This window comes from Perissodus microlepis, chromosome 1 (genome assembly GCF_051167445.1).
Source record: "Perissodus microlepis isolate ML-2025 ecotype Zambia chromosome 1, ASM5116744v1, whole genome shotgun sequence".
In the NCBI taxonomy this organism is placed as follows: domain Eukaryota; kingdom Metazoa; phylum Chordata; class Actinopteri; order Cichliformes; family Cichlidae; genus Perissodus; species Perissodus microlepis.
In genome coordinates this window covers 10,344,968-10,370,729 of record NC_140461.1, presented here as the reverse complement: position 1 = coordinate 10,370,729, position 25,762 = coordinate 10,344,968, and the positions used below count along the sequence as shown (strand labels likewise).

General features: G+C 39.5%; 1 protein-coding gene across 12 annotated transcripts in view; it reads left to right on the top strand.

Moving 5' to 3' along the window:
- celf6 (CUGBP Elav-like family member 6) overlaps positions 1–25,762 on the top strand; it is a 158,407-nt gene that overhangs the window by 105,308 nt on the left and 27,337 nt on the right. For 3 of the 12 annotated variants that reach the window (XR_014800309.1, XM_084929513.1, XM_084929486.1), the window contains exons 4-7: positions 8,347–8,475; positions 12,287–12,366; positions 21,302–21,475; positions 22,374–22,521. Coding sequence is in view for 11 of the 12 variants with exons in the window: in XM_084929513.1 (XP_084785639.1) it covers positions 8,347–8,475; positions 12,287–12,366; positions 21,302–21,475; positions 22,374–22,521 (531 nt within the window). In the remaining variant the exon portion in view is untranslated. The remainder of the gene's footprint in view (positions 1–8,346; positions 8,476–12,286; positions 12,367–21,301; positions 21,476–22,373; positions 22,522–25,762) is intronic. The other 9 variants (XM_084929557.1, XM_084929540.1, XM_084929549.1 and 6 more) reach the window with 8 other exon arrangements.

Below are 25,762 nucleotides of genomic sequence, written 5' to 3'. Positions count from 1 at the left end.
GCAGGTTGTTGTGGTGTGCTCTTAAGTCTGCTCTTAGATCCACCAGCCACTTGGTGTTAGTGTTGTGTGCCATCTCTTTCGCACAGATTTTCTTTCTGTATTGCTTATACAGTTTCAACAGTACTGGTGGGTGGGTCTACACTTGTTATGTTATTCCCTTATAGCTAAGAATACACCCTGGATGGCTCTTTGGAGAACAGGTCATTTATTCTCTTGGCCTCTTCTTTTCTGGTGAATCTCTTCCGTCTAGTGGACTTTGAGCCTTTGTTTGGTAGTTTCTAGAGCCTCCGTTGTAGAATCGTGTGGTACCTCTTTTTTCATTAAGGATCTGTCACTCATGGTGGCTTTCTGCACCTCAGTTAACCCTCTAACATTCTTCCAGCCTTTCCTGATTTTGGCATGCAGCCTTTTTTTTTTCCTCTATGGTTGCTTTCTCCTACATACATCCTTAATAAGTGTAAGTGCTCCAAGTGCTCCTAGGATTACCGTGGGAGAGGAATATATGAGCTCCATTGGTTTCACTGATACTGGTAGTGGAGATGGTGCATAGGGGAGTATTCACATCTGCAAGCATTTCCTCTGATGGGACTTTGTTAGTGAGACAAGGGTGTTGTACTCTTAGTTGGGTGGATAATTTGAGGTTGAGTTGATAGCTTTGAATTCTGCAATGATCTTCATCCTCAGCTCAGTAGATGCATCTGTCATTGCAAGGGGCTGGGCATCATCTAGTCCACTTCCACTGCTCTCTTCTACTAAGCTGTCTGTTGTTCCCACTGCACTGTAGCCCCTGGATCTCCAGCTCTGATATTAACATTCATTGAATGATATTATTACACTGAGCTTCCAAGTGTTTCTTGGTATTTTAAGTGTCAGTGTTAATTCTCTGCTCATTCGTTGTTCCCACATGTGTTCCTTATAACCTGTCTCACTGGATCAGCTGGCATGCTAGCATTCTATCAAGTCCATATTGACAGTCCTTGTACATGTTTGCGTTCTTCCAGTAGTCTACTTTTTATCAGTATATCTTGATTCCTTAATGGCCCAAACATCCACGTCAACATGGGCTTCAGTTATGTATCTCTCACTCACATTAAGAGGAAGGCTTGGGTAGCAACATTACTGGATCTATGTCACAGGCAAGGTAATACACACACACACACATACACACACACACACACCCTCACCCTCATTCAGATCTGGCGTTTGGAACTATCTTGGTTTTCATGTGAAGCATGACCCTGATGGTAAGCGCGTCATGGACAAAAGTAAAACAGTATGTCGGCTGTGCCACGCAATGCTCAATTGATGGGAACTAGTGCGTTAGCACAGTTAGCTTGTTAACGTGTTGACACCGTCCAGCCTCATGCACGGGGCGATCCGCGGTAACTTGTTAACGGAGATTTTCCGTGTTATGGCGTTAACGTAATTTTAACGAGATTAACGCTGACAGCACTAGTGGGAACACAACAAATATGACTGCACATTTACACCGACATCATCCTAGTGCAAAGACAAATGGAAGCAGACAAAAACAACAAGCACGCATGCTACAAACTTTACCCGAGTCATTTAGACAGCTGTTAGCACATGATTCTCCTTATGGGGACCTGATATGTTTAATATGCTGCTGAGAATATAGCCCAGAAGAAGCGTATATATATGTGTGTGTGTGTGTGTGTGTGTGTTCAACACATTTTATGTAACTTTTGTATCTTCTCCTACAGTAGCAGCTACTGAGGGAGAAGCTACATGAAATGTCAAGCAACCTTCCCCACATCTTGTGGATTACTGACTACCTGACAGACAGGCCCCAGTATGTGAGACTGGCCAGTGTTTTGTCTGATTTAGTGATGTGTAGTACAGCAGCTCCACAAGGGACTGTGCTGTTCCTGTTATACACCTCAGACTTTCAGTGCAACTCTGGGTTATGCCACCTACATAAATAATGTGATTCTTCTGCAATGACTGGACATATAAGTGACATTTGGAGGAATACAAAGCACTACTAGGTGATTTTGTGGAACAGTCTGAAAAAACCCAGGTATTGACATCAGAAACCTGCTTTAAAGCAAACAAAAGCAACATTATTAGAGAAAATCAATTACTAGCCTAAAGTTTTCCTGTCTACAGAGATAAATCAGGCACCTGCAGGAGTTAAAAAGTCAACTTTAACACATATTAGATTTTATGATATACAGCATGTAGTTTTCTGTTTTGTCATAACTACATATTAAGTACCTGTGTAGGGAGAAGTTGTGCTTGTAAGCAAAATAACCAAGTTTTTAGTGTTTGTTTATGCAACCTCGCCTAATTTGACTCTTAACAACAGAGAAATAACATTTTAGAAGTATCTAATACCTTCAACCACATTAAACAGGAGAAAATACTCAATACTTTGCTTGTTTTTTGGGTACTCATTAATCCTTTTAATTTAAAATAAGTTATTTAGCAGCTAAAATCTAAAATTTCCAGACCTCCATGTTTTATGGTATTACAAAACACTTTTTTTCTTCTTTTTTTCTAAATTAATTTTAATTTTGTATATAATTTTTTTTAACTAATTGAATTTGTTCCTCTAAATGCAAAGTATCTTATGTAATTCCTTAATGATATTATGTGGCACTTTAAACAGCGACAATGTAATATATACAATAGGAATGAGAACTGATCAGAATTTAGCAATTCTGATTCTATCATTGATTTTACCTATTGATTTGATTACTTATTGATTCTCACTAGGTTTTCACTGGGTCCACATTGAGAGTCACCACCATCGCTAAGTGACCTATGTGAAAAAGTAATTGCCCCCCCCCCCTTGTTAAATCATGACTTAACTGCAATTAACCACATTTTAATCATGGCTGAGTTCATTTTCCCCAGCTACTCTTAGGCCCATTTACTGCCAGATCTCTTGAATCAAAAAGGCACTTAAATAAAACCCGTCTGACAAATTGAAGTAGGTTAAAAGATCTAAAAACACCCCCCCAAAAAACACATCAAGCCACAATCTAAAACAAAAAGCTGAGAAAGAAAGTCATTGACATCTGGGGTCACAAAGCCATTTCTAAGGCTTTGGGGCTCCAGTGAACCATGGTGAGAGCCATTATGAACAAATAGAGAAAACTCAGAACAGTGGTGAACCTTCCCAGGAATTACTCCAAGACTGCACTGGCGGCCCATCTAGGAGGTCACAAAAGAACCCATAACAACATCTAAAGAACAGACAAAAAACACAAACGTTTGTCACAATTGCCAAAACATCATGATCTTCATGAGCTCGAAGAGTTTTGGAAAAATCTTCTGATGACTAATGAAACAAAAGCTGAACTTTTTGTAAGGTTTGTGTCTGGTTACAGTATGTCTGGCATAAAACTAACCCAGGGTTTCATAAAAAGAACACCAAACCAACTCAAACATTGTGGCGGTAATAAGATGGTCTGGGGCTTCTTTGCTGCTTCGGGACCTGGATGATCGGCCATAACAAGAAATCCAGAAGAGGGCAAGGCAAAGTATGTAACGCCTAAAAAATAGGAAGTTATTAAAATGCAAGTATATCCATAACACTGAAAAACATTTGGAATGTCAGCAAGACTAGTAATTGTAATCTTGGGTGGGGGAGTTACATTGCCTTATATTGCCTGGCAGCATGGTATAGGAAGATCTAGCTGTATCTCTAAGATGTGTAGCAATTTCGCCTGTATTTTTTTTATGCCTATTTACTTACGTTGATTTATCTCTATAAGATTGCAAGTTATACATTTTTCTTTAATAACAGGTCTACTAAGTAACTAGAAAAGTTGTAGAAGGTGAATTTGTATTAGTCCCTTATGTAACTTCAAGGGAAATTCAGTCTTTTAAGGGTATAAAAGTATTATTAGAGAGTTAAAACACCGCTACATAAGAAAATGGTACCTTTAACAACAGTGAATGTATCTAACAAGTCACTATTTAGGATTTTTTTTCCCTCCATGTTCTATAAATATTTAATGTTAATAATCTAAAATGCTTATTCTGAAAGCAAATGGCCAATTTACACAACAGGGAAATACACAGATGATTACAAACCAAGTCTAACTCTATATTAAGCAGCAGTTCCCAACATTTTGTGCACCCAGTCTGCACGCCTACATATGCGAGCGTGTCTGGTGGCAGGCCTCCCAGGCAGCAGTGTACCAGCATCAGGCTTTTCTAATGAGTCCATAAGAAGCACAACTTCTTTGTTGTGCTGCCTGGAACATTACTCTGCATTTGAAATGCACCCAGCGGACTAGCATGCATCTTTTATCGTTGGATGCAGCTGTCCGTGCTTTCTGAACACTTACAACTAGCAAGCTTCCCTGACTATACTGCCAACGGGCAATAAGTGATAGAACTGTGGAAAAAAAAAGAAATATTTACCACTACACAGGAGCAAGAGAGTAATTCTTTAAAGAGAATATTCACGTTATTGGCAAACAAAAGCAGAAACTTTTGAAAAGTAGACTTCAGAGCAACTGATTCTTTGCCTGGGGAGACAGGCAAGGGTGAGGGATGACAATAAAGGGTAAAGAGAAATATATACGGAGAGCAACAGAGACAAAGGGGGAAAAGACTAAATCTATATGCATATACTGCAGCCTACAACACAAGTAGCACTTTATTCCTGAGAGAGAAGCATCAGTCCTGACAGCATATGGCATCTGTGCAAAATCCATTAATTTTTAATATACCGGGTGCTGAAATGAAAAGGCTTCCTGAGACAAGCAATTGTCAGATGTCAGTAGTGTTTTGATAACTTTTTTTCATCTCCCTTTTTATTTGCATTCATGAAATGGAGCTGTCCACATGCCACCTTACTGTGGACATGGCTGGAGACTGACATGGAGCCATTTTCCACACAATTGCTCCCACTTCCAGTCAAGTGTTGGGGTGAAAAAGGAAAACAAAAATGTATGGAATGACAGTGTGTGTTAGAGGACACAAGTGTGCACTGATAGTGGACTCAACTAAACCTCAATTTATCTCTGATCACATGACAACAAGTATACACATCCGCCAAAAGGGCAAGGATGCTAACAAGCATGTGGAAAAGTGCTAAATATGTATCTGTGAATCTAGTTTTCCATTTAAGACGTGTTTTAATATTATTTAAATGTGATTTAAATTATGTAAATACATGTCTTAATAACAATGCATGCATTTGTACAAGATATTAAAGTAGTTGTTTAAAGAACAGATTACAAAGGTCTCTTCATAGAAGAGCAGAGAAGTGTTGTAGAGCACAAATGTTCTCCAGCTGTGTGGCTCATCTCCATTAGAAGGATAAGATGAGCCACTCTCAATGAGAGATAATACAAAGAGGTCAGTCAGTGTAATGATTTTTTCCCCCCACTTTTGTCATCTCAGTCAATTCCATAGGAAAGTCCTTGACCCTCTTAATGCAAATACATGACTACTACACAGGAGTATTTTTTTTTCCTCCACTTGCCACTTTTAACAGATAACTCATTGGACTCATTTAGAGTCATGGAATCATCTCCTTGTGCAGAGGGTGCATTACGAGATATTTATTCATATTCATAAAATGCCAATTTAAGGCTTGCGAGTGGCCATAGGAGATGAGTGGGAACTTGCAAAATCCAATAAGAGCTGCTTTGGAGACAGGTGCAAAGTGGACTAATTAATAGCAATCTATACACTGGCCAGGGCATGCAGTGGGCCGACTGAGACACACTTAGGTCAGGCAATGAAAAGATAGCAGCTCCAAATTCATTTTCTCACTGTGGCTCTCCCAAAGGAAGGCTCAGAAGTACACTCACACTTCCTTTAATGCCTTCACTGGGGTGTAATTTATTTTTGCGTTTGCCAGCACATTTGGAAAGTTCATTACCTCGCTCATGGCTTGTTAATTAGCCTTGTAAAGCCGCCATTAGATCTCCTCGGGCCAGGGCCGAGATGAGACTTTTGTCCCAAAACATTAACACACTGCAGGAGGCCTGTAAAACTGCACTCTGCCCATTTAAGTTGTAACAGTGACACCTCAGTAAAAACCTGAAAGATGGAGGGGACCCACATGGCAAAGTCTCTTGGACGTGTACCACTTTCACCTTTGGTGCCATTGACAGGGGTTGACCCCATTTCACTCTCTACCACCTGTTCAACAACGACTGACTGATTCCCAGAACCATCCTAGACGTCTTTACGCCTTTTGGTCATTGCTAAATTTCAGTTGATGTAAGTCGTTGTGGTGATCTCCTCAGGGCTGTCTCTCATTTCCGACTCTAGAGGTCCAACAGGGGAGACACATTAATGAACAGTAAAAAAAATCAGACTCAGCTGGTGGGTTTAAGAAATCCTACTGTGCAAGGCGTGACTATAGGAACATGAACTGGCACCATTGCTACAACACCAGCAGTGGAGACCAGCTACCGTGGCCTTATTGATTATGCAGGTGCTCATTTGTGTGGCCAAGCGGCTAGCAGGCATGTGTCTCATTTGAACTTTACAGGAATGGAACAGGATCCGATTTCCCCGCTGCAAAAAGGAAGCCCTGGTGCTTTATTTTTAGAACAGCTGCGTCTAATGGGGCCTGGCAGGTACAGGAGGCGTCACATCTGTTGAGGCCCAGGTGATGCTCTCACCCTCCACTCCTCCTCGCTCCTCACCCGCCCCCTACCAGTCAAATGACTCACGTTGAAGATCAACAGTGTCATTTCCAATAAACTCGTTTTCCTCTTCCTGCCACTTTCCATCAGTTCTGGCGATAGGTTCTTGCTAGTAGCCATTTCATTCCACAACACGGTGGAATAGGAGATGCATAATGTAAAAGATGTAAAGAAGATGAATGCTCTGTCTAATGCCAGGGCACCAGGAAGATTAATTAGAAAAATCCAGCTTTCTGACTGGCTAAAGTTTAGTGGTATAGAGCCTATACATGTGAATGTGAGTGCCTCCTTCTGGATATCAGCTAGGGCACAGTGAGACTGCTAGGTGAAGTTGCCCTTCAAATGTAATAAGGAGAATCCAATAAATTTGCTGAGGAAATGTTTGATGATAAAGATGTTAAATCGTGCTTGATTTAAGGTTTTGACTGTACAGTCAGGATTGTTTCACATTATTATTATTATTATCATTCACACAGGACTTTTTTCTTACTTTGTGCAAACAGTTTGATAGATCTGATGCCCTGATCTTTCCACGATTCATGTCTAGTGCTGATACGATAGCTTCATTTTTTTCTGCAGTTGGCATAGGTCTTTTTGAATTTCCTAATTTTCCATTCATCCATCCATTTTCTCAACCATTTATCCAGTTCAGGATCGTGGGGGGCTGGAGTCTATCCCAGCTGACTCTGGGCAGTAATATGAAAGAGACTATCTAATTGCACCACAACAGCATCAACAGAAATATTTTTCAGTACTTTCTGCTGTGTTTAGTACTGTGTTCATTCATTTTAAGGAGACCAATTCTGTCTATATATTGTGCTATATTAATTTATCTTGTACCAGTTCTTATTTGTGGGAAATTAAATGAAATTAAAAAATGGCAAATATAGGAACCTGTGATTCAAATTATTCACAATAAAATCCCATCTGCCATTGTTTTAATGGGCACTATCACTGAATTTGATCTTATTTATTCATTTAATTCTTTTTAATTCTTAATGTCTCATAGCTTTAGCTTCCCAAAGTTAAGAATCGTTCATGGTGATAAAATATCATGAGCTGAATTGTCATTTTTTTTCTTTTAAGTATAGTACAAATAAACAGGAACTGGTAGAGAAAACAATGAATAGTGCACAATGAAAAACACTCTTTCTTAATACACTGGATTTCAAGAAAGACCTTTAAAATATTAAATAATTTTTCTTATTATTCATTGGCGACCCTTGACATAGAGTTTACTCATGTGTAATATAATTCTTATGGCTTTGGTGATGAGAAAATGTAATAACATGTTCTTGCTCCGTGTTCCCTTTCAAGTTTGCAACCAGGAGATCTGACAGTTTCTCTAGCTGAGCAAAACATTCCTGCTCTCTTTCTACCTCTACCTGAAACCCACACCGCTCCAAGCGTCATCTGTATCAAGCATCACTGTGGCAGACTTGAATAGCTCACTGGAAACAAGAATATATCTCCCTCATACCAGGGTGGGGTAGCACACCACAGAACAATAAGATCAACAACAATAACAACAGCAGCAGCAGCCACAACAACACAGCAGACTGCTGATAAAAGGGGGGTTTGAGTTGCACAAGTTCCTTTCAGCTCTGCAGAACGGTGCCATCAGCTGTACCATTTCTCTCTTCTCTCCTCTATTCCACCCTCCCTCGACCCTCTTCCTTCCCTTTTCTCTCTTCCTATCTAGAAGACAGGAAGCTGTTTGTTGGGATGCTCGGCAAGCAGCAAAGTGAGGATGATGTCCGGCGGCTGTTCGAGACCTTCGGCCAGATTGAGGAGTGCACCGTCCTCCGAGGGCCTGATGGGGCCAGTAAGGGTCAGAGCCCACACACCTCCAACTCTTTTTTACCCCCTTCTTCCGTTTTTCTTAGTCCTTCTGTCTTTGTGTTCTATTTCACTTTCTACTCTTTACATTTTTAGCACTGTGTTTCACCCATGGTGCACTCATTGACATTGTCTGTAATCCTCCCTTTTTGTTTTTTTTCCACTCTCTTATATGTCGCGCAAGCGTACCTTTCATACATCATTGTCACTGTGCCTCAACACATCCTTCCTCCCACGTTCTTTTTCTCACTACTTTTTGTATTTTGTTTTCTTTTGTCCTCATGTCACCTTTCGCTTCTTTTTTCTTTCCTCCCCGAACTTCTTCTCATGTTGTCTCTTCATCACGGCAGCTCCCCTCCACCCTGTGCTTGTACTCAACAAATACATCACACAACACCTCGTCTTTCTGCTCACCCCTCTCCTCCCCCCCTTCTTCCTGTTATCTGAAAAGCAGAGGGGTGTAATCATGTTTGTTTCCCACATTCCCATCATCCCTCCCCAGAGACACCATTGGACAATAATGCCCTACTGTAAATAAAGCAGCCAGGCTCTGGGTTTTGCTGCTGTCACTCACTGTGCGGCAGATTTGCCTGTATTCGGGAACAGCTTATGCATTTTTGTCCGTGGCTTATATGATATTTGGTTAGCAGAGCATGTTCAAATTAAAGATGGCTGTAAAATATGTGATGAAGGTGTGATTGTTCACAGAGTGCAAAAGGCTCCTAATCAAATTTTGATGGGTCTCTCTCGCTCTCACAGCCAAATTTGGAGCAATAAAGCCCACGATATTGCGCTGAACCTCTACCATCTTTTCTTTTTGTTGACTGTGACTTATTCTTCTACATGAAGCTTCTGAATGTGTGTGAGAGATGTGTGGGAAGGCAAAAGAGAGAGGATGATAATCTTGCAAAGCCTTCTGAGTATATCAAAGAGAAAGCCTGGCTATACTGAACCACACACCTATCTGTGTCTACATCTGTTCCCCTCACTGTTAATCCCGGGTCTATTGCTCTGCATTGCCCCAGCAGCCCAGTACCTTTCCTTCTCCCTGCCTTGTTTCCTCTTTTGCTGTCTCTTTCTTCTTATCTGACTCCCTCTCTTTCTGTCTGCTCAGATGCCTCAAGCTGATTGACAGCACATAAAATGAAATAAGGCCGGTGCTGCTGTGTCAGACAGGAGCTAGTTTTCTCCCTCATTCGTGCTTTCACTTCTTTTCACCCTCCTGCACCCCACACCTCAACTCTTTCTTTGTCTCTCTTCACATGCCATACTTTCCCGCTTTGTTATTTGTCTCTATTATCACAGACTTGATCATTCATTTCTCTTCAAGTTTCACTGCTATGAAATGGAAACTGTAAAGTAATGTTAACTATGAATGCCACCACCAGACAAAGGTCTCATATATAGGTATCTGGGCCTATCAGTCACCGTGCAACAGTCCTATGCAATCATTACGGGATGTTACGGCAAATTATTTTGCCAGGCGCCTCGCTCGGGATGAGGTTCCCGTAATTTGAATGAGACAGACCTTGAAATTGACAGTGCTATCTGTTCCATGGTAGAGGCTTTGTCCCCTGTTGATGTAAATTTATGCTACTCAGAGGCTTTTCAGCACCCCTCTTCACCCAATAAAAAGGCCGAGAAGTTTAACATCCATCTCTCTATGGCGCTGCTCCTCAAAGTACTTTCAAAGTGCAACACTTGCTGCCAGAGTTGAATAGAGCCCCGAATTGTCAGGAATAATAGAGAGATGGCTTTTAGGTCTATAATTAAGTTGTGTTATAAATGTCACCCATCCAGACGGATGGAATTCATGCATACATATTATTACCCCGGGAATTCAAAAGGCAGTGCAGATCCTCTCGCTTGAAAGCAATACAATCTCTCTTTTTCCTTTTTCTCCAACTCATTCTGAGCCATCAAATTCAAAAACCCAACAGTGCACTATAATTTATGAGGCTGTAGCACTTCCCAGTTCTTTCGAGTTGTTGTGCTCCGTGTCCCTTTACTTTTTTTTTTAGGTCAGCAAAAGCAAAGCTACAGACTATTTTTTGATGAGAAATTTTGACAACATTGTATGTTCAGCATGACTTTGGTGATGGTGTATGCAAGCCCCGCAGTTAAGAGTCTGGTCTGTCTGGGCTACGTTGCTGGGATCACGGTGACCCTGGCACAATATATGCTGGCCTTGTTAGGGAACAAGCAGCGAGTTATCTTGCCTTAGAAAACTAGAAGGCTTTTTCGAGAAAAAACGGATGCCTTTTTATTTAAGCTACAAAGGTTAAATGTGTTTATTCTTCCAAAAGACAGAGCTACAGTCAAATGGTACACAGTAAGTTGATGTATTTCAGCTGGACAAATGAAGACCTTCCCTGCCACTTCCCGGAGGGGGGTTCACGTGAAATAAAAGGGTGCTAGAATGCTATGACAGAATCAAGGGCTTGTTTGACTTATCACTTTGCCTCTGTAGATCTATACAGCTTTGAGGACACTGACAGTACAGAACACATGGCCTTTACTACTCACCACATTTTCACACATAACAGTTTCACGTGCTAACAATTTATTGTATGGCTTGAAAGTGTGTACAAAGCCTGAGGTAAACGTGGAAATTGTCCTGCCACAGTTCTATCTATTTGATTTTGTCAGTAAATTATTAATTTGTTTGTTGGGAAAGCAAAGCTGACTCCTGAGAGGTAGAAGTGAATGGATTGCTGCCAGACACAAAAAAGCTCCTGAGCCTACCTATAAGTGTTTGTAGTTTAAAAGAATCATCACTCCTTTTGTCATGTAGAATGAATATATGAATGTGTGTAACTATTTTAAAACCGATATCTGCAGTTCACAAGAAACCAGGGATTGAACCCAGGAAAAGCCTGTCTGGTTCTTTGACACTGCTGCTACTCAATTAATAAAAAATGGGGAGAATTAATCCATGAGTTTGTTAATTAGGTATCTCTTGACTTAACACATGAGCTACCTGAAGGCAAGGATAAGAATAGGACATAACAGAATACCCTGTGCAGTCTATGACAACCATAAAGCTTAGAGAAATAGCTCTTGTTTCATTTAATGGCTTTCTGCAAAATTACCACATTTCAGTTCCACTGCATTTCAGCTCACCAGCTTTCCCTTTATGATATTAATATAATGCGTGTCCTTACTGAGACCATACTATCAGATACGCTTTAGTCGTGCAGCGTTCCAAAACTCACGTTGTAATACTACTGCAATATTATCTACTTAAATTATTTTTAATATTATTTGAATTTTTAATGCAATGTGGCTCCAGAGTAATGCTACCAAAGCCTGCTTCCTTGTCTTCTGGCCAGCTTTTTTGTTGACTTTTCTTTTGTGTATTAACTACAAAACAGATTTAAGATGATTTGAATGTCCCTTGAGCAAAGCACCCCCTCATCTGAAATTATATTCGAGGAAAGATTCGGTTAGATAGGCAGATTATAATGCTATGCCTTTGTCATCATAATCTCTTTTATGAGTGACTGCACACAAATCACAATGTGTAAATATTAAACAGATTAATAATCACAAACAAGTCACGATAGTAAATGCCTTGGCTCCATGCTCTAAAGTGGTGGGGGTCAAATTAGAAATGGGCAAGAGACAGGGTGTTCCAAGCAGCTAATGCCTTTAGTACAATTAGCTTGATTTATTCAGTTATGCACTCAACACACAAGTGGCAGAATATATTTACAAACCAGATAACATGAAAACAATGGTATTCAAGGCCATCCTGCTGATCTCCCCGCCTCTCCTCTCTTTCTCTCTTTCTATCTGTGCAGGCTGTGCCTTTGTCAAGTTCTCCAGCCATGCAGAAGCACAGGCCGCCATCAACAGCTTGCATGGTGGTCAGACTATGCCTGTGAGTAACAAGCTCATAACAAGTACTGTCATAATTGCTGCCATGAGTTGTCTTGTTCATTTACTACAGTTGCAAGCAATTGTGTTTTACACTTGATGTGAGCAGTTTTCTGTGAAAGTTTTCCAAAGGTTGTTCATATTTACTGTTTTCTGTTTTGCCTATGGTCTGAGTTCTATAAAATCACTGAGGCAGACTAGTCTAAAACAACAACACTGGTAAACTTGTTGACACTTTCTACCCTGCCAAGAGGCAGCCACTGACTAAGTGTTTTTTTCTTTTCCACATGACTACTCCCGCTGCATAATGTGCACCTCTTTTGAAACTCAATTCCGAGCATATTTCCATTTTCCTTTTTTATATAGTAGTAAACTCTATCATGCATTCAAAAAACACGGACCATTATTAAGGTGCTAGTAAGTAAGGCCACCATGTGCAGTGCAGAGTACGTGTAATGCACTTTTGACAATGATTCTGCAAGTCTCTGGAAATCTAATTGACTGACAAATGATTCCCATAGTTAGCATCTACATTGAAATTAATCTTTTCTTTAGTATTATATAGCAGGAAAAAATATGCTGGACTGAAAACTGAATCCACAATCATATTCCTACGACAAGGTGAACATTTTGTAGTCAAAGGGGAAAAAAAACTACACAAGTTAACCCTCTCAGGCTCAAATTAAGTTTTTGTTGCTAATGCACAAAAGAATACCTGCAGTGGTACTTCTGAGTAAAAAAAACTCATAAAATATGTATGTGGGGTAATCAGGTTGTTAGCTTTTAACTGTTGCAAATCTGCAATGCCTGCCTTGAGAGGGTTAAACTGCCCGCAAAAATGGAACGCATGCAGCGATTACGGAATCATTTGTAATATGAAGAGGATAGATGAAAGTCAGTTTCTTTAAACAGTGTTGGAGAAATGTCTTGAAAACATCTCATCAAACTCAAATTATTAACAGTGATAGCTTGGTCCCTGTCATGGGACTACTTTTTGTTAAAGAATATTAAATATTTAAAACACTTGAAAACACTTATCATGGAAAGCCTCATTACAGAGACTAGAAGGGAGGTTAACAAGTAAGTCAATAATATTGAAAAGCACCCTAGAGTTAGGATGGATCTCCAAAATGAGGTCAGATTAATAAGCTGCTTTTGCTTCCTTAACTGCTTCCTGACATTTCAGCATTAAGTCCTTTATAATATTGTGAGACACTTACAGTTTATCACCCCTCCATTAACTTTTGGCTTTACATTTCCTCATCAAACCCCGGGTATTATCTATCAAAGTACAGGGTTGCGGACACGTTACATTGTCAATAATAATACACCTTCCAAGCTTATTTATAGATCAAATTGCCTAAAGATGTAAAAAGCAGAAATATATTTGGTTACTTTTTGTAAAATAATACTCAAATTTGGTCCCTCCTCTCTCAACCAGCATGAGACAAAGAGGCGCAGCAGTGGCTGTGAGATCTAGAGAGTAACGGAAGCAGCATTACATTTGAAGGTACAATTATGTAGCCATGCTTATCTGCACAAGCTAAAATAAATAAAACATATTGTTAATAAATATGCTACTTCCATAAAGGCAGGAAATTTTACTATTTGTCATTCAAGAAAGCAGGAGCCATTCGGCTTTCCTGTACTGTGTCTTTTCAGTGTCTTTTCATGTTGAGCCTTGTATTCCTTTAGTTCTTAGTATTAATAGTTTCGGTCAGATTCCTAAACCACCTTAAATGGCTCAGTTTGATTTGGATGAGCCCTCTGAAATGGCCAAGCCCTTCACCCAATCTCTCTAAATCACCACCTTATAATTCTGGAGGGGTTTATATTTCCAGATGATCCCAGTAGTGATTGGGACGGAGCCCTGGCAGTCCAATCCTCAGCTGACAATTGCTGGCTATTAATTAGTACTTTGATTTTACATATTATCAATTTATCTTTATTAACAGGCTATGCATCACAGGCTTTTGGGGTTGCTGTAATTGAGTTAATATTTTTTTTAAACTTACTTGATCCTGCTGAATTAGCTAATTATGGGCTGATTTCCAGTCTTTCTTTCATTTTGAAAGCTCTGAAAAGATTTGATTTAAATTAACTAAGTGATCATTTGCAGGGTAACAGTTTATCTGAAGAGCTACAGTAAGGATTTAGAGTTTGTCTCAGTGCTTGTCCTGCTAGATCTCAGTGCAGTATTCAGTACTGGTGTTCGCATTATTTTTCTACATTGACTACAATACACTGTTGGCATTAAAAGAAATGTGCTACGAGGAGTTTTTTCTCACACATAAAATGACATGGAGTTCAACAGGGTTTTGTGCTGGGACTGAAACATTTTTATGTTATATGCGCTTCTCTAGGGTAATAGTACAAGAAAACTTTGCATACATTTCCGTAGCTATACAGATGATATCCATTTATATTTATATATGAAGTCACATGACGCAAATCACCAAATAAACCAAGAAACTAAGTTTCACTGCAAGTCATCTTAGAGTAACTTTTGACCATCATGTATCCTTCAACATGCACATTAAACAAATATGTGGCACTGCTTTCTTTCATCTAGACATTATCATTAGAATTCTAAACACTATGTGTCAGAGTGATTCCGAAAAACTAGCCCATGCATTTGTTAATTATACATTAAACTTTTGTAATTCCTTATCCCTGAAAAGGCTTGAGTTGATCCAAAATATTGAAGCTAGAGTACTAACAGGGACCAGAAAGAGGCATCATATTTCTCTCATATTCCCTGTCTCCCTGTTAAATCCAGAAGCTAATCCTCACATTCAAAGTCTTGTATAATCAGGCCCCATCATATCTTAAAGATCTCACAGTATCATATTATACTAACAGAGCATTTTGCTCTCAGGGTGCAGTCTTGTGGTTCTTAGAACTTTTTTTTTAAGGGATGCCTTTTTCCTTTTAAAAGGGAGTTTTTCCTTCCCACTGTTGCCCAGTGCTTGTAGAGGAACACCTCATTGCTGGGATTTTCTGTCTAATATTGTAGGGTCTTTACCTTGCAGTATGAAATGCCTTGAAGCAACTGTTGTTGTGAGGTACTGCTATAAAAACAAAACTAATTGCATTGGCTTAACATGACATGTAATAAGAGACAGCATTATAACTGGTCTCTATGCTTTTATAGAGTCCTGCAATCACACTTTATGCACTGCTGACTAACTACAGTTTCAGACTAAACTGCCTAAACGTCTTGTGGGTCATAAATGAGGATAGAGAGAGATTATTTTTTGTGTAGGTTTATAAAAGCTCATTTATATCAAACCATCAAAGAAACTTGATGTTGAAAATTATACAGAAATAGGAAAACTACATAAGTATAACACTCAATACACCCATTGACTCATTACAAAGAACAACAGTTGCTGACATCAAATGCAAGACCTTGCATCCTTCGGATAGAAAGTAATCTGGAATATAGATTACCACGTATGTAACTATGCGAGGAATTGTAAATACTGGGTAAAATGTGGGAGACTGGTTTGATGAATGTCTGAAATAGCATTAGTTGGTGTTTATTTCTTTAGCTGAAGAATGAGACCACTAAACCTGTAACTCTTGTCAAACAGCAGTTCATTATGAATTGGATACGCTTCTGTTAGGTTTGAACAACGTTACCAAAAAACGCTTAAGTAAAAGAAATGACGAATTACAAAGCACCTCCCTGCCAGTTCTGTGTGTGTTGGGTACTACACAGCTGGACACACACATGAGCATGCACACACTTTCTGGCAGACATCCGCACTTTCACACGCTTCACTGATGTTCCGCCATAAATATTTACGGATGCTTCCTGGCAGCCAGATAGTGTCTTGGAAGCCAGATTTAATTTACACATCTTTTTGATGCATCCTCATTTTGCATTACATTGAAGTAGTGAAAAAGGGAAATAAGTGGAGGAGATGTTTTAACTTTGCGTGAGAATATAGTTTGCAACCAACATTGTGGCATATATATATCGAGTGTCAAAATTCACTGGGTAGCGGGTCGAGAGCCAAAAAAAGTCATGTTGCGCATTGATCAATTGCACTTATATTGGGACTGTTTTTGAAATTTGATTCTAATCAAAATATTTGTCTTTACTTAAAATATCTTGTAGAGAAACCAGAAAGTTTACATAATTGACTGTAGCAATAGGATGTTTTTTTTTCTTTCTTTTTCAACAAGTTTAACTCGTGCTGGCTACCTTTGCACAGTTTGTGTATGATGTCTACTTTGTTTCACAAATGCAGCCGCATTAGACCATGTCAATAACAAACCTGAGCTCTGTTGCAGATAAACTGTCCAAGGCAACATATGGAGCCCCAAATAAACCTGGGGCAGATCAAGAGATCCAATTGTTCATTAATAATCTATATTATCCATATCTTTCTCCCTCTATCCCTGCACCTGTTGTCCGCCTCTGCCCAAATCCAGCTTCCTCTCAGATTAATAGGCAAGGTGGCCATTAGTATCCAACTAAGGCTTTGGTACCAATGGGGGATGCAGTTAATTTGGATAATATTACTGCCACATGTCGTCAACAACTAACTAACAGGAGGTAGGATTCAGAGAGTGGGTTGCTATGCTCACTGCCTCCTGCCAGCTGTGAGGTCTGGATGAACCTTGAACAAAGATTTTTCTCTCACTCTGTCTCCCTTTTCCTCTTAATGTTCTCACTACAGCATCTGTGTTACCTGGCACACACACACATGCTATAAATAATACCAAAAAACACTGGCCCAAAACAAATGGCTTTAATGAAGCTTAAGGGCAAGAGATGTCACCTAAGGGCATCTGCCGATAGATTGGATCATAGCTTTAATTGATGTTCATTGCAGATTGCAGGTGCTTTCAAAATTAAGTTAAAATATGACTGAGCACAGAACTGGCATTCTCGTCGGTTCAGCTGTTGAATTACTATAAGGCTGCAGAGACACAGGTGGCAAAACTTCAAATGGCAAAGCCAGGGGCAGGCAAACAACACCCAGCAAATTGCAGACATTGTCATGTTTGGTATCACAGTGTGGCTGACAGAACCTGTGGAGCTCGGTACTGTTGGCAGAAACAAGAGTGTGCATGTGTATGATAATATAATGTAGTTCTGGATTAATGAGAGATAAGACCAAGCCAGAAAACACTGTCCCTGCGACACAGAAAGCTTGAAACATAAATCCACAGTAAAAACCCTTGTAACTGACATACTGTACCACATTTGGTGCAGTTTTGTTTTGTGCTCCTTACAAATGAAAGGTAAAACTTGTTATTTATGGACAAAATGTGCATACCGATCCAGCCACATACAGTAAAGCCCACATGGTTTCATCCAATTACCAAACAAACTTCTTTTAGCATTTTTACTTATTTTTATTCTCATTTTTTTTACATACACAATTCATAATTTTGAGTCAGTTACAAGTTTAGAAAGCTGAGACAACTGTGAAAGTCTTACTTATTATTCAAAATTAGTGTGAAGAAAAAATGGTTCTTAGTGAGTTAGTGGCCAATCATTACAATGCTTTTTGAAATTCCAGTTTTCCTTTTATTGAAAATGTTTTTATACTGCATTGTTATTATTGTTGTTTTCAAATGTCTGTAAAGGATTGACGATACGTGTCTTTTCCCCTTTTTGTAGACACTTAACACCGGCGTCTTTGTATCACAATAATGCAGAGATAAAAGCATAATGCAATTTCACCGGTGTAGTTGCATTCTAATCCCTCAATTACCATTGTGTATTTTTCCATCTACACATTTTGTGACCTATACAAAATCCAATATAGGAGATTTTCACAAGTCAAGTGCATTGTTCAAGAAATTAGATTCGTTTTTGAACCTGTGACAAATTCCTTAGTTGTACCTGTCAAAAGTGAAGGCTCCCTGTTGGCCCTTATCAAATTCGGAAAATTCATTTTCTCTCCAGGTAAAGGAGTCATGCTGGTCGAGGTTATTATTCTGTTTGTTTGTCAGCTTGTGATTTTCTGCAACCAGTGAGGAGTAGCTGCTTTGCATCCAGTGCTTGTTGCTTGCCACCACCTGTTCCTTCATTACCTGGCCAGATACTATTCTTTCTTCATGTAGACAGACACTCTTAATCTGTAAGAGGGATCACACTGAAATCTGCCTTTTTGATTAGATCTTGGATCTAGTCTCCTTGAGATGTGAGGATATGAGGATATGTAATTCTCCTGTTCAGAGGTGAGGGTAAGATTTTTTTTTCCTTGGCTTTTATACTATGAAAGTCAGAAATGCTTGGCTCTGACATGAGCGGCAGAAATGAAAACACCTGCAGAGGCTGTTGTACTGCTTTAACGCCAGTGCCAAGGCTATGCACAGACTATGCAGACGTTGCAGAGTGGTTCTCCTCCCGTGCTGTCGTCTATAACAAAACACTGTGCTGGGTGAAACGAGACCAGGCCAAACTCGCCTCATCTTGAGTCACAGCGCAGTGAGTACAGGGAGCCTCGGGCTTTCACAGTCCCGATGATCACAATGCATTCTTCATGAGGTATTAAATGAATATAAGAATACACAGATACACAAAGCAGAAAATGAATGTAATCTAAATGCCAAGCCCCTGTGCTGTAGGCAAACTTGAGCAACAACGCTCGAGGAAGATGTTTGCTTAGTGCCAGCCTCATTAAATCCAACAGCCCAGTCCCTTCAATTGGCCCACAAAGTTGAGAAAGAACAGAAAAAGGTCAGAAGGTGGGATGAAATGCAATTAGAAAGGGAAAAACTGTGCCGTTAATGCCGCCATGTCGGCATATTGATTTAACTAATTGAAATGGCATCGAGGGAGAAAAACCAGATGGGTCTCCTCTGGCCTGAGGTAGGGTGCTGGCTGGCTCTGATAGGATCCCATCTGAGATGTACTGTCCCTGGGGTCCATGCTGATTCCTTCCACCATTCCAGCCTCTTTCTCACAGTTAGCTGGAGCCAACATTTTCTCCTGGATGTGTTTGTACAATGTTTATAGCAAAATGTTAACATCCTCAAATAGTTTGCAAAGAAAACAAACAAAAAAAGAACTTATTTCATTTTGCATTTCCTAAATAGATATTTACAGTACATATTAGTTATAATTTATACAGAAAACTATAGACTTACAAAGGCAAGAAATAGTGCCGAGGGGAGGATAGCGTTTAAGAAAATGGTGACTGACTTTAGGGAATTGCACAAAATCAATAATAAATGTTGCGTGTAGGCTGGATAAATATATGAACTTCGCATTATGCAAGATTTATTTCAGCAGTCATAACTGACCAAAGAAAGCATGTGAAAACCATGGCAAACTGCCCTCTCAATGGCACTATCGCTTATCTGTTACTGTTTAAAATTTCATGAGGCACTTACAAAAATAGGACACACTTTTTGCATGAATTGCTTTTAAATAGCATGGAGTAAAGCTCAACTACAGCAAGGTAAACACTTTTGTACTATATAGTTGCAAAATTCACCTACATGAGATGGAATTTTGTTTATTTCTATGATTATCTGCTGGTGTAGCTCTGCTTTGGAAACATTCCTGGTACCTTAAGCTTAAATTTGAATCTTTAGAACAGTTTGGTCTACCTTTGTCAACTTCAGTATATGATACAAAAAGTCCCATGAAATCATTTACAAGAAACGGGTGTATGCAGCACCCTGATCACCCTTATCTTTGTGTGTCCTATGCAGCTCACATTTTTGATTTCTATAACTCAAGAAAATATGGAAATTTAAATCAAAGCCCGAATTTGTACTGACCCTGTCAGGATGAGACATTTTGTGAAAGATGAATCCAAGTTGTGATTATGGAGTCCTTTTCTCACCGTGTCTTTGCTTTTATGATCTTACTAATCATATCCTGACTGCCCCCTGGCTGTCTCTGTCCTTCTGTCCTGGTGGTGCTCCGTGCTCTTTCCCAGCATGCACTGCCTGTAATTAAATAGGAGACTAGTTCTCTTGACAGTGTGTGTGGCTGTTTTCTTTGCCTGACATACCCCCCCCTCCCCAGTCTCTCTCTCTCTCTCTCTTCTTGCCTGAGTGTCACATGAGGAACTGACTCTGGTCTCTGTTTCTCAAATGATTTAATTGGATGCAAACTCAGGAGCGCGGACATCAATACAGAACTATATCTGCCATAAGGCAGAGCCATTAGTCAATACTTCGCCCTCCACATGCCGAAGGCTTTTGTCAGACCTAATTACCCGGTGCTGTATTCAGTGGAGCTTCACCAGTGGGGGACTTGGACTCCTGTGGGATCTGGTTAGGATCACAGTTCACTTTCAGTGTATACAGCAGAGTTAGAAAGTTCAAAAAAGCAAATATCACTCACTATTCTTTTCCATTTAATGCTGACAGCTAAATGACTGCAGCCATAAGAGGGGAATTTTTAATTCCAGTGGCCTCCTTGGTTGAGAGATATGAGTTCTTAAAGGCTTGAGTATGATGTGCACTGGACATTAAATGACAGAAATGAGTTGCACGATTAACACCGGTTCTCTTGTTTCACACTGGGAATCCACACTCGTGTTTTAATTAAAAAAAGGTTTGGGAGTTCATTAAAATGTACTTTTTATTTTTAGGTATTTCCCCATGGGAAACAAATACTGTTAAAAAAGTATCATGAACTATGAAAATGATATGGGATTGAAAACTTTGTTTTTAAGGGTTCCCAGATCATATTTAAACTGTTCCAGGTAAAAACTGTTCCAGATTAAAAACAACAGCAATTTAACGACTTCTTGAACTGCTGTAGTTATATAAAATATGCAGTTCTTTTTGTCTTTTCAAGTTTATCATGAATTTATAACATTTATACAGCGAGTTTTGGCTAACAATAGGGTGCATACCAAAATAAAATGTAAAAAAAAATCAAAGCATAGCTACAAAAGTATTTTTAATTTCAAAGTTGACTATTTAATCAACCTTGTAAATTTCCCCTTTAGGGTGCCTCGTCGAGCCTGGTGGTCAAATTTGCCGACACTGATAAGGAGAGAACCCTGCGCAGAATGCACCAGATGGCAGGCCAGCTCGGCATCTTCAGTCCCATGACCATCCAGTTTGGGGCCTATGGCGCCTACTCTCATGCTGTAAGTCTCAGCCCGGCGGGGGAGGAGACGGTGAGCTTTAAAAAAAGAAAACAAAAACTGTTGTGATTTGAGGTTTGAACTCACAATCTCTCCCACTAGGCATGTGGCACTCCCAGTGAATGGTTCCTTAAGTGATTTACACTATCAAATAGCTGTTAAGAATCCCAAATTAAAGTGGCTTAAGAAAAAAATCCAGCGCTGCTTTTTATATTGTCTTTTTATCCCTTTATTTGTCCAGGGAAGCTGTTAATCACATATGCCCAGCACTACACTGTTTTACTTGCATACATATTCATTTTTCATTCCCGCATTTCCTGACTCGGCCTGTGAATCTAGACTGCAAATGCGAGCCTGCCTTTTTAACATTTTCATCTTCTTACGCATTTCTTTTTACCCAGACAGAGGTGCACGTTATTACTAACATCCCACATCAATTCCCCCCACCCCACCCCTTTCTCTGTCAGCCCTTCCCACCCCCATTTCATATTCACACATGAAAGTCACAGCCTGAGTTAGGAGTCTGTGAGATTTTACACTCACACAGTAGCTAACAGCTCACCCTGACAGGTGAGAATCGCCCACTCACTATCTTTCCTCTAACTCTGCCACTGTTGTCCCTCTTTTCCTCTCACACACTTATACATATACAGTACATATACAAATACATATTCTCAAACTCATTTCACCACATACCCTTTTGTTTCTGTATAATAAGCACAAGGCCAATGCAGTTTTACAGGAGCTGGGAAGCAAAGCTGCAGGGCAACACAAACCACTCTGTTCAAGAACAAGGCATTGGCCAAGCAAACAGAGATGTGAGAGTAAACATGCTCTGATCCTGCGGCTATTTCACCCTACTTTCCTTTTCTGTCCTTCCTTCCATCCCTCCCACCATTCGCCCTCTCCCCACTGCTCTTTAATCCTACAGCAGATGATGCAACAGCAAGCAGCCCTGATGGCAGCAACACAAGGGTCCTACCTGAACCCTATGGCAGCCATCGCTGCCGCACAAATGCAGCAAATGGCAGCTTTCAATGTCAACGGCCTGGTGGCTACTCCCATGACACCTTCCTCAGGTATACATTAACACACACACTACTAGCTGGTAAGGGTACAAGAGCAGAGGCATGTGCAAAAGCACACGTATACAGCCATTCAGGACTTCTCTTTTCATTTTTCACTCCTGCCCTGGAACATTTTCATCATTAGCAAGAATTATAGAAGCAGTAATAATATATTCATTCAAGGCCTTTCTAGTTTTGCCCTTGTTACATTTTTTAAGATATAGGTCCCATTTTCTGGGTTAAGGCAGACACTGTCATTGTTGAATTAAAGGAAGAAGAGCCTTGTACTGAGTGAGGCATGATGGGAGAAGATGTACAGCATTCCTTTATACTCATTGGCAGCCACATTATAGAGTCTCTTTCTCCTCTTCTCTCACATTATCTTTCATTCTCTTTCTGTCTGTCACTCCTTCCTTCTGTGTCTCTATGACAGTGTTTTCTGGGAACTCAGCCAATCCGATGACTTTGGATGCAGAGTCCTTGGCTTATACAATATAAGAGCAAAGATTTGTGTGAGATAATCCTGGACCCCAGTCTGAACTATCATTTTGGCCCTTGTCATGAGGAGCTTTGATGGCTCGACACTAAGTAGGCAGGCCGCCTGAAGACAGGGTCATTGCAAATGTATTAAATAAAGTGGCTTGACACTGTACCTGGCATTTGTAATCCACAAGGCCTACATATTCCAGGTAATGCCTGTAAAACATAATCCTACATGACTTAAATGCCCTTCACCTAGATAAGAAAAATAATAAAAATCCATCAGCATAAAAATGCACCGACAAGGTGACAAACTTGGAATATCATCGCAAGGAGGAAAGTTGGTATGAAAAAAAGACACAGGTCTCTACATCCAGTAGACTGTCAGGTTTATATGTATCTGGACAAAAACAGTTTTTGTCATTTTGCATCTGTACACAAATCAAAAAAACAAGATGTGAGTGAAATACAGAACTTCAGCTTTGATACAAATTTGAATTTGTATTAAAATATTGTTAAATGACTGTTTATGAATTACAGCCATTCTGTATACAAAGCCCCCCATTTCCAAAGGCTCAAATGTAAGTGGATAATTGACTAACAAGCAGTTTCGTGGCCAGGTGAGAATATTTCCTTGTTTTTCTATGAAAAATTACGCAGATGAAAGATCTGTGATTGAGTCCAAGTTTTAAAGTTGCTTTTGGCAACTGTTTACTAGAAATCCAAAAATAAGGTCCAAAGGGACATTGCAATCGAAGGAAAACTCACTAATCTGAAAAACTCCCAAAACAAACTGATAGAGACAGCAAAACTTTAGGAGTGGCCAAATCAACAGTCATTCCCAGAAGGGTATGACTCCGTGCTGAACATTGTTTTTTCAGTGGCAAATGTTGCATTTTCTCCCACCGAAACACAAAGTCCACATAAACAGAAACAACTTTCTGGGATTTCCTTACCTGGATGATTGAGCGTGCATATAGACATAAGTGCTTTTTTTTAAATTGAAAACTGAATGTTCAGTCAAACCAAGCCAAACCTTCCTTGATAAAAGAAAACACTCACAACATCTTGTAAAGTCAGGAACACTCTTAAAGAAGGAGCCATATAATTAAGTCTACAATAAAGAGACACCTTTATCAACCACTGTTGACACTCATGAACAAAAAGACCAGATTCGACTTTGTCAGAAAACATTTAGAAGAGCCTGCACAGCTCTGCAAAAAAAATCTAAGATTAACTAACATTACCAGAATGATGGAAAGAGAAAAGCGCCAGGAAGGAAATTACAGCTAAATCATACTACATCATCTGTTGAGCATGGCGGAGTCAATGTTATGGTACTGGCTGACACAAGTAGCAGAATGAATTCTGAACTGTACAGGGCTTGTGTGTGAAGAGAACAAGCATCTGAACCCAGGATGGTTCTAATTTTAGATATATTGTACAAATGCAAGAAAGCAGTCCTATATACTTTTTAATATGTTGTTTGAAGGACATAAAGACTCCAAGAGTCCTCTAAAGACTCCAAGAGTCCTCACAGTGTTATTGTAGACCAAGGTAATGCCATTCAGAGTAAATACCTGGTTAGACACCATTTTTCTTTTAGGGCCAAGTACAACAACTTCAGATTTATCTGAATTTGAAGCAGCAAATTAGAGGTCATCCAGGACTTTATGTCTTTAAGACATTTCTTTCGGTTAACACACACCAAATTGGTGTGTGTTATGCGGCTTCATCAATAGACAAAGTTGAGTATCATCTGCAGAGCAACAAAAACATATGCTATACCTTCAAATAAAATTCCCAACAGGAATCATGTATAGTATAAATAGAACTGGTCCCAACACAGAACCCTGTGGAACTCTATATTAACCTTAGTGTTTAAGGAAGACTCTTCTATGATTCAAACCACCAAACTAATACCTTCAGCATGTTCTAATCTTTCTTGTAAAATATTGTGTTCCATGGTATCAAAACTTCTCTCAGGTCTAGTAGGAAAAGTATGGAGATGAGTTCACTGTCAGAGACCATGGAAAGATTATTTGTCGCCTTCACTAGTGCTCGCTTCAAATAAACAATTTCTTGGCATGTGATCAGTTAGCGGTTTTACAGCTTTCAAGATTTTTTGAAATAAAAGGAAGTTTCTATAATTTGCTAAGACATCTAAGTCAAGTGACGACTTTTGAAGTAGCGTTTTAATCACCACCACATTAATGACCTGTGGTACATAGCCTGTTAATAGAGATAGATTGATCATATTTAAAACTGAAGCATTAATTAAGGTATGGCGTCTTTGAGCATTCTTGTAGGAATAAGAAAAGAGTTTCTCAAGGCAACAAAAAAATTGCATATTCTTTACTAGTAAAGACACTCACCTGAGTAAACTGAGTAAGGGAATATTTTCACTTATTGAAGACAAAACTGAAAAACACTGAAGGCAGAGAGACACAAAACAAGCAGTAGCTGAAGGCAGTGGTAGTAAAGGTCTGGCAGAACACCTTAAAGGAAGAAATGTAATTTATAAAAAGATAAATAAATCTTTAATTCCCAAACTGTAAACTCAGTACTTTTGTTAAACCCTTGCTTTACCAAAAGGTGAAAGTGTGCAATAATATCTTCAATCATATCTTGCTTGTTCCTCCACTGAGGCCAAAGGGCAAAAATTGTTTAATTCGCCAAATACTTATGGACTAAACTGCACATTACTGTACCTTGTTTTGTGAGTGAATCAGTTGCTGCAACAGAAGAACAACATTTAACATTCTACAGTCTA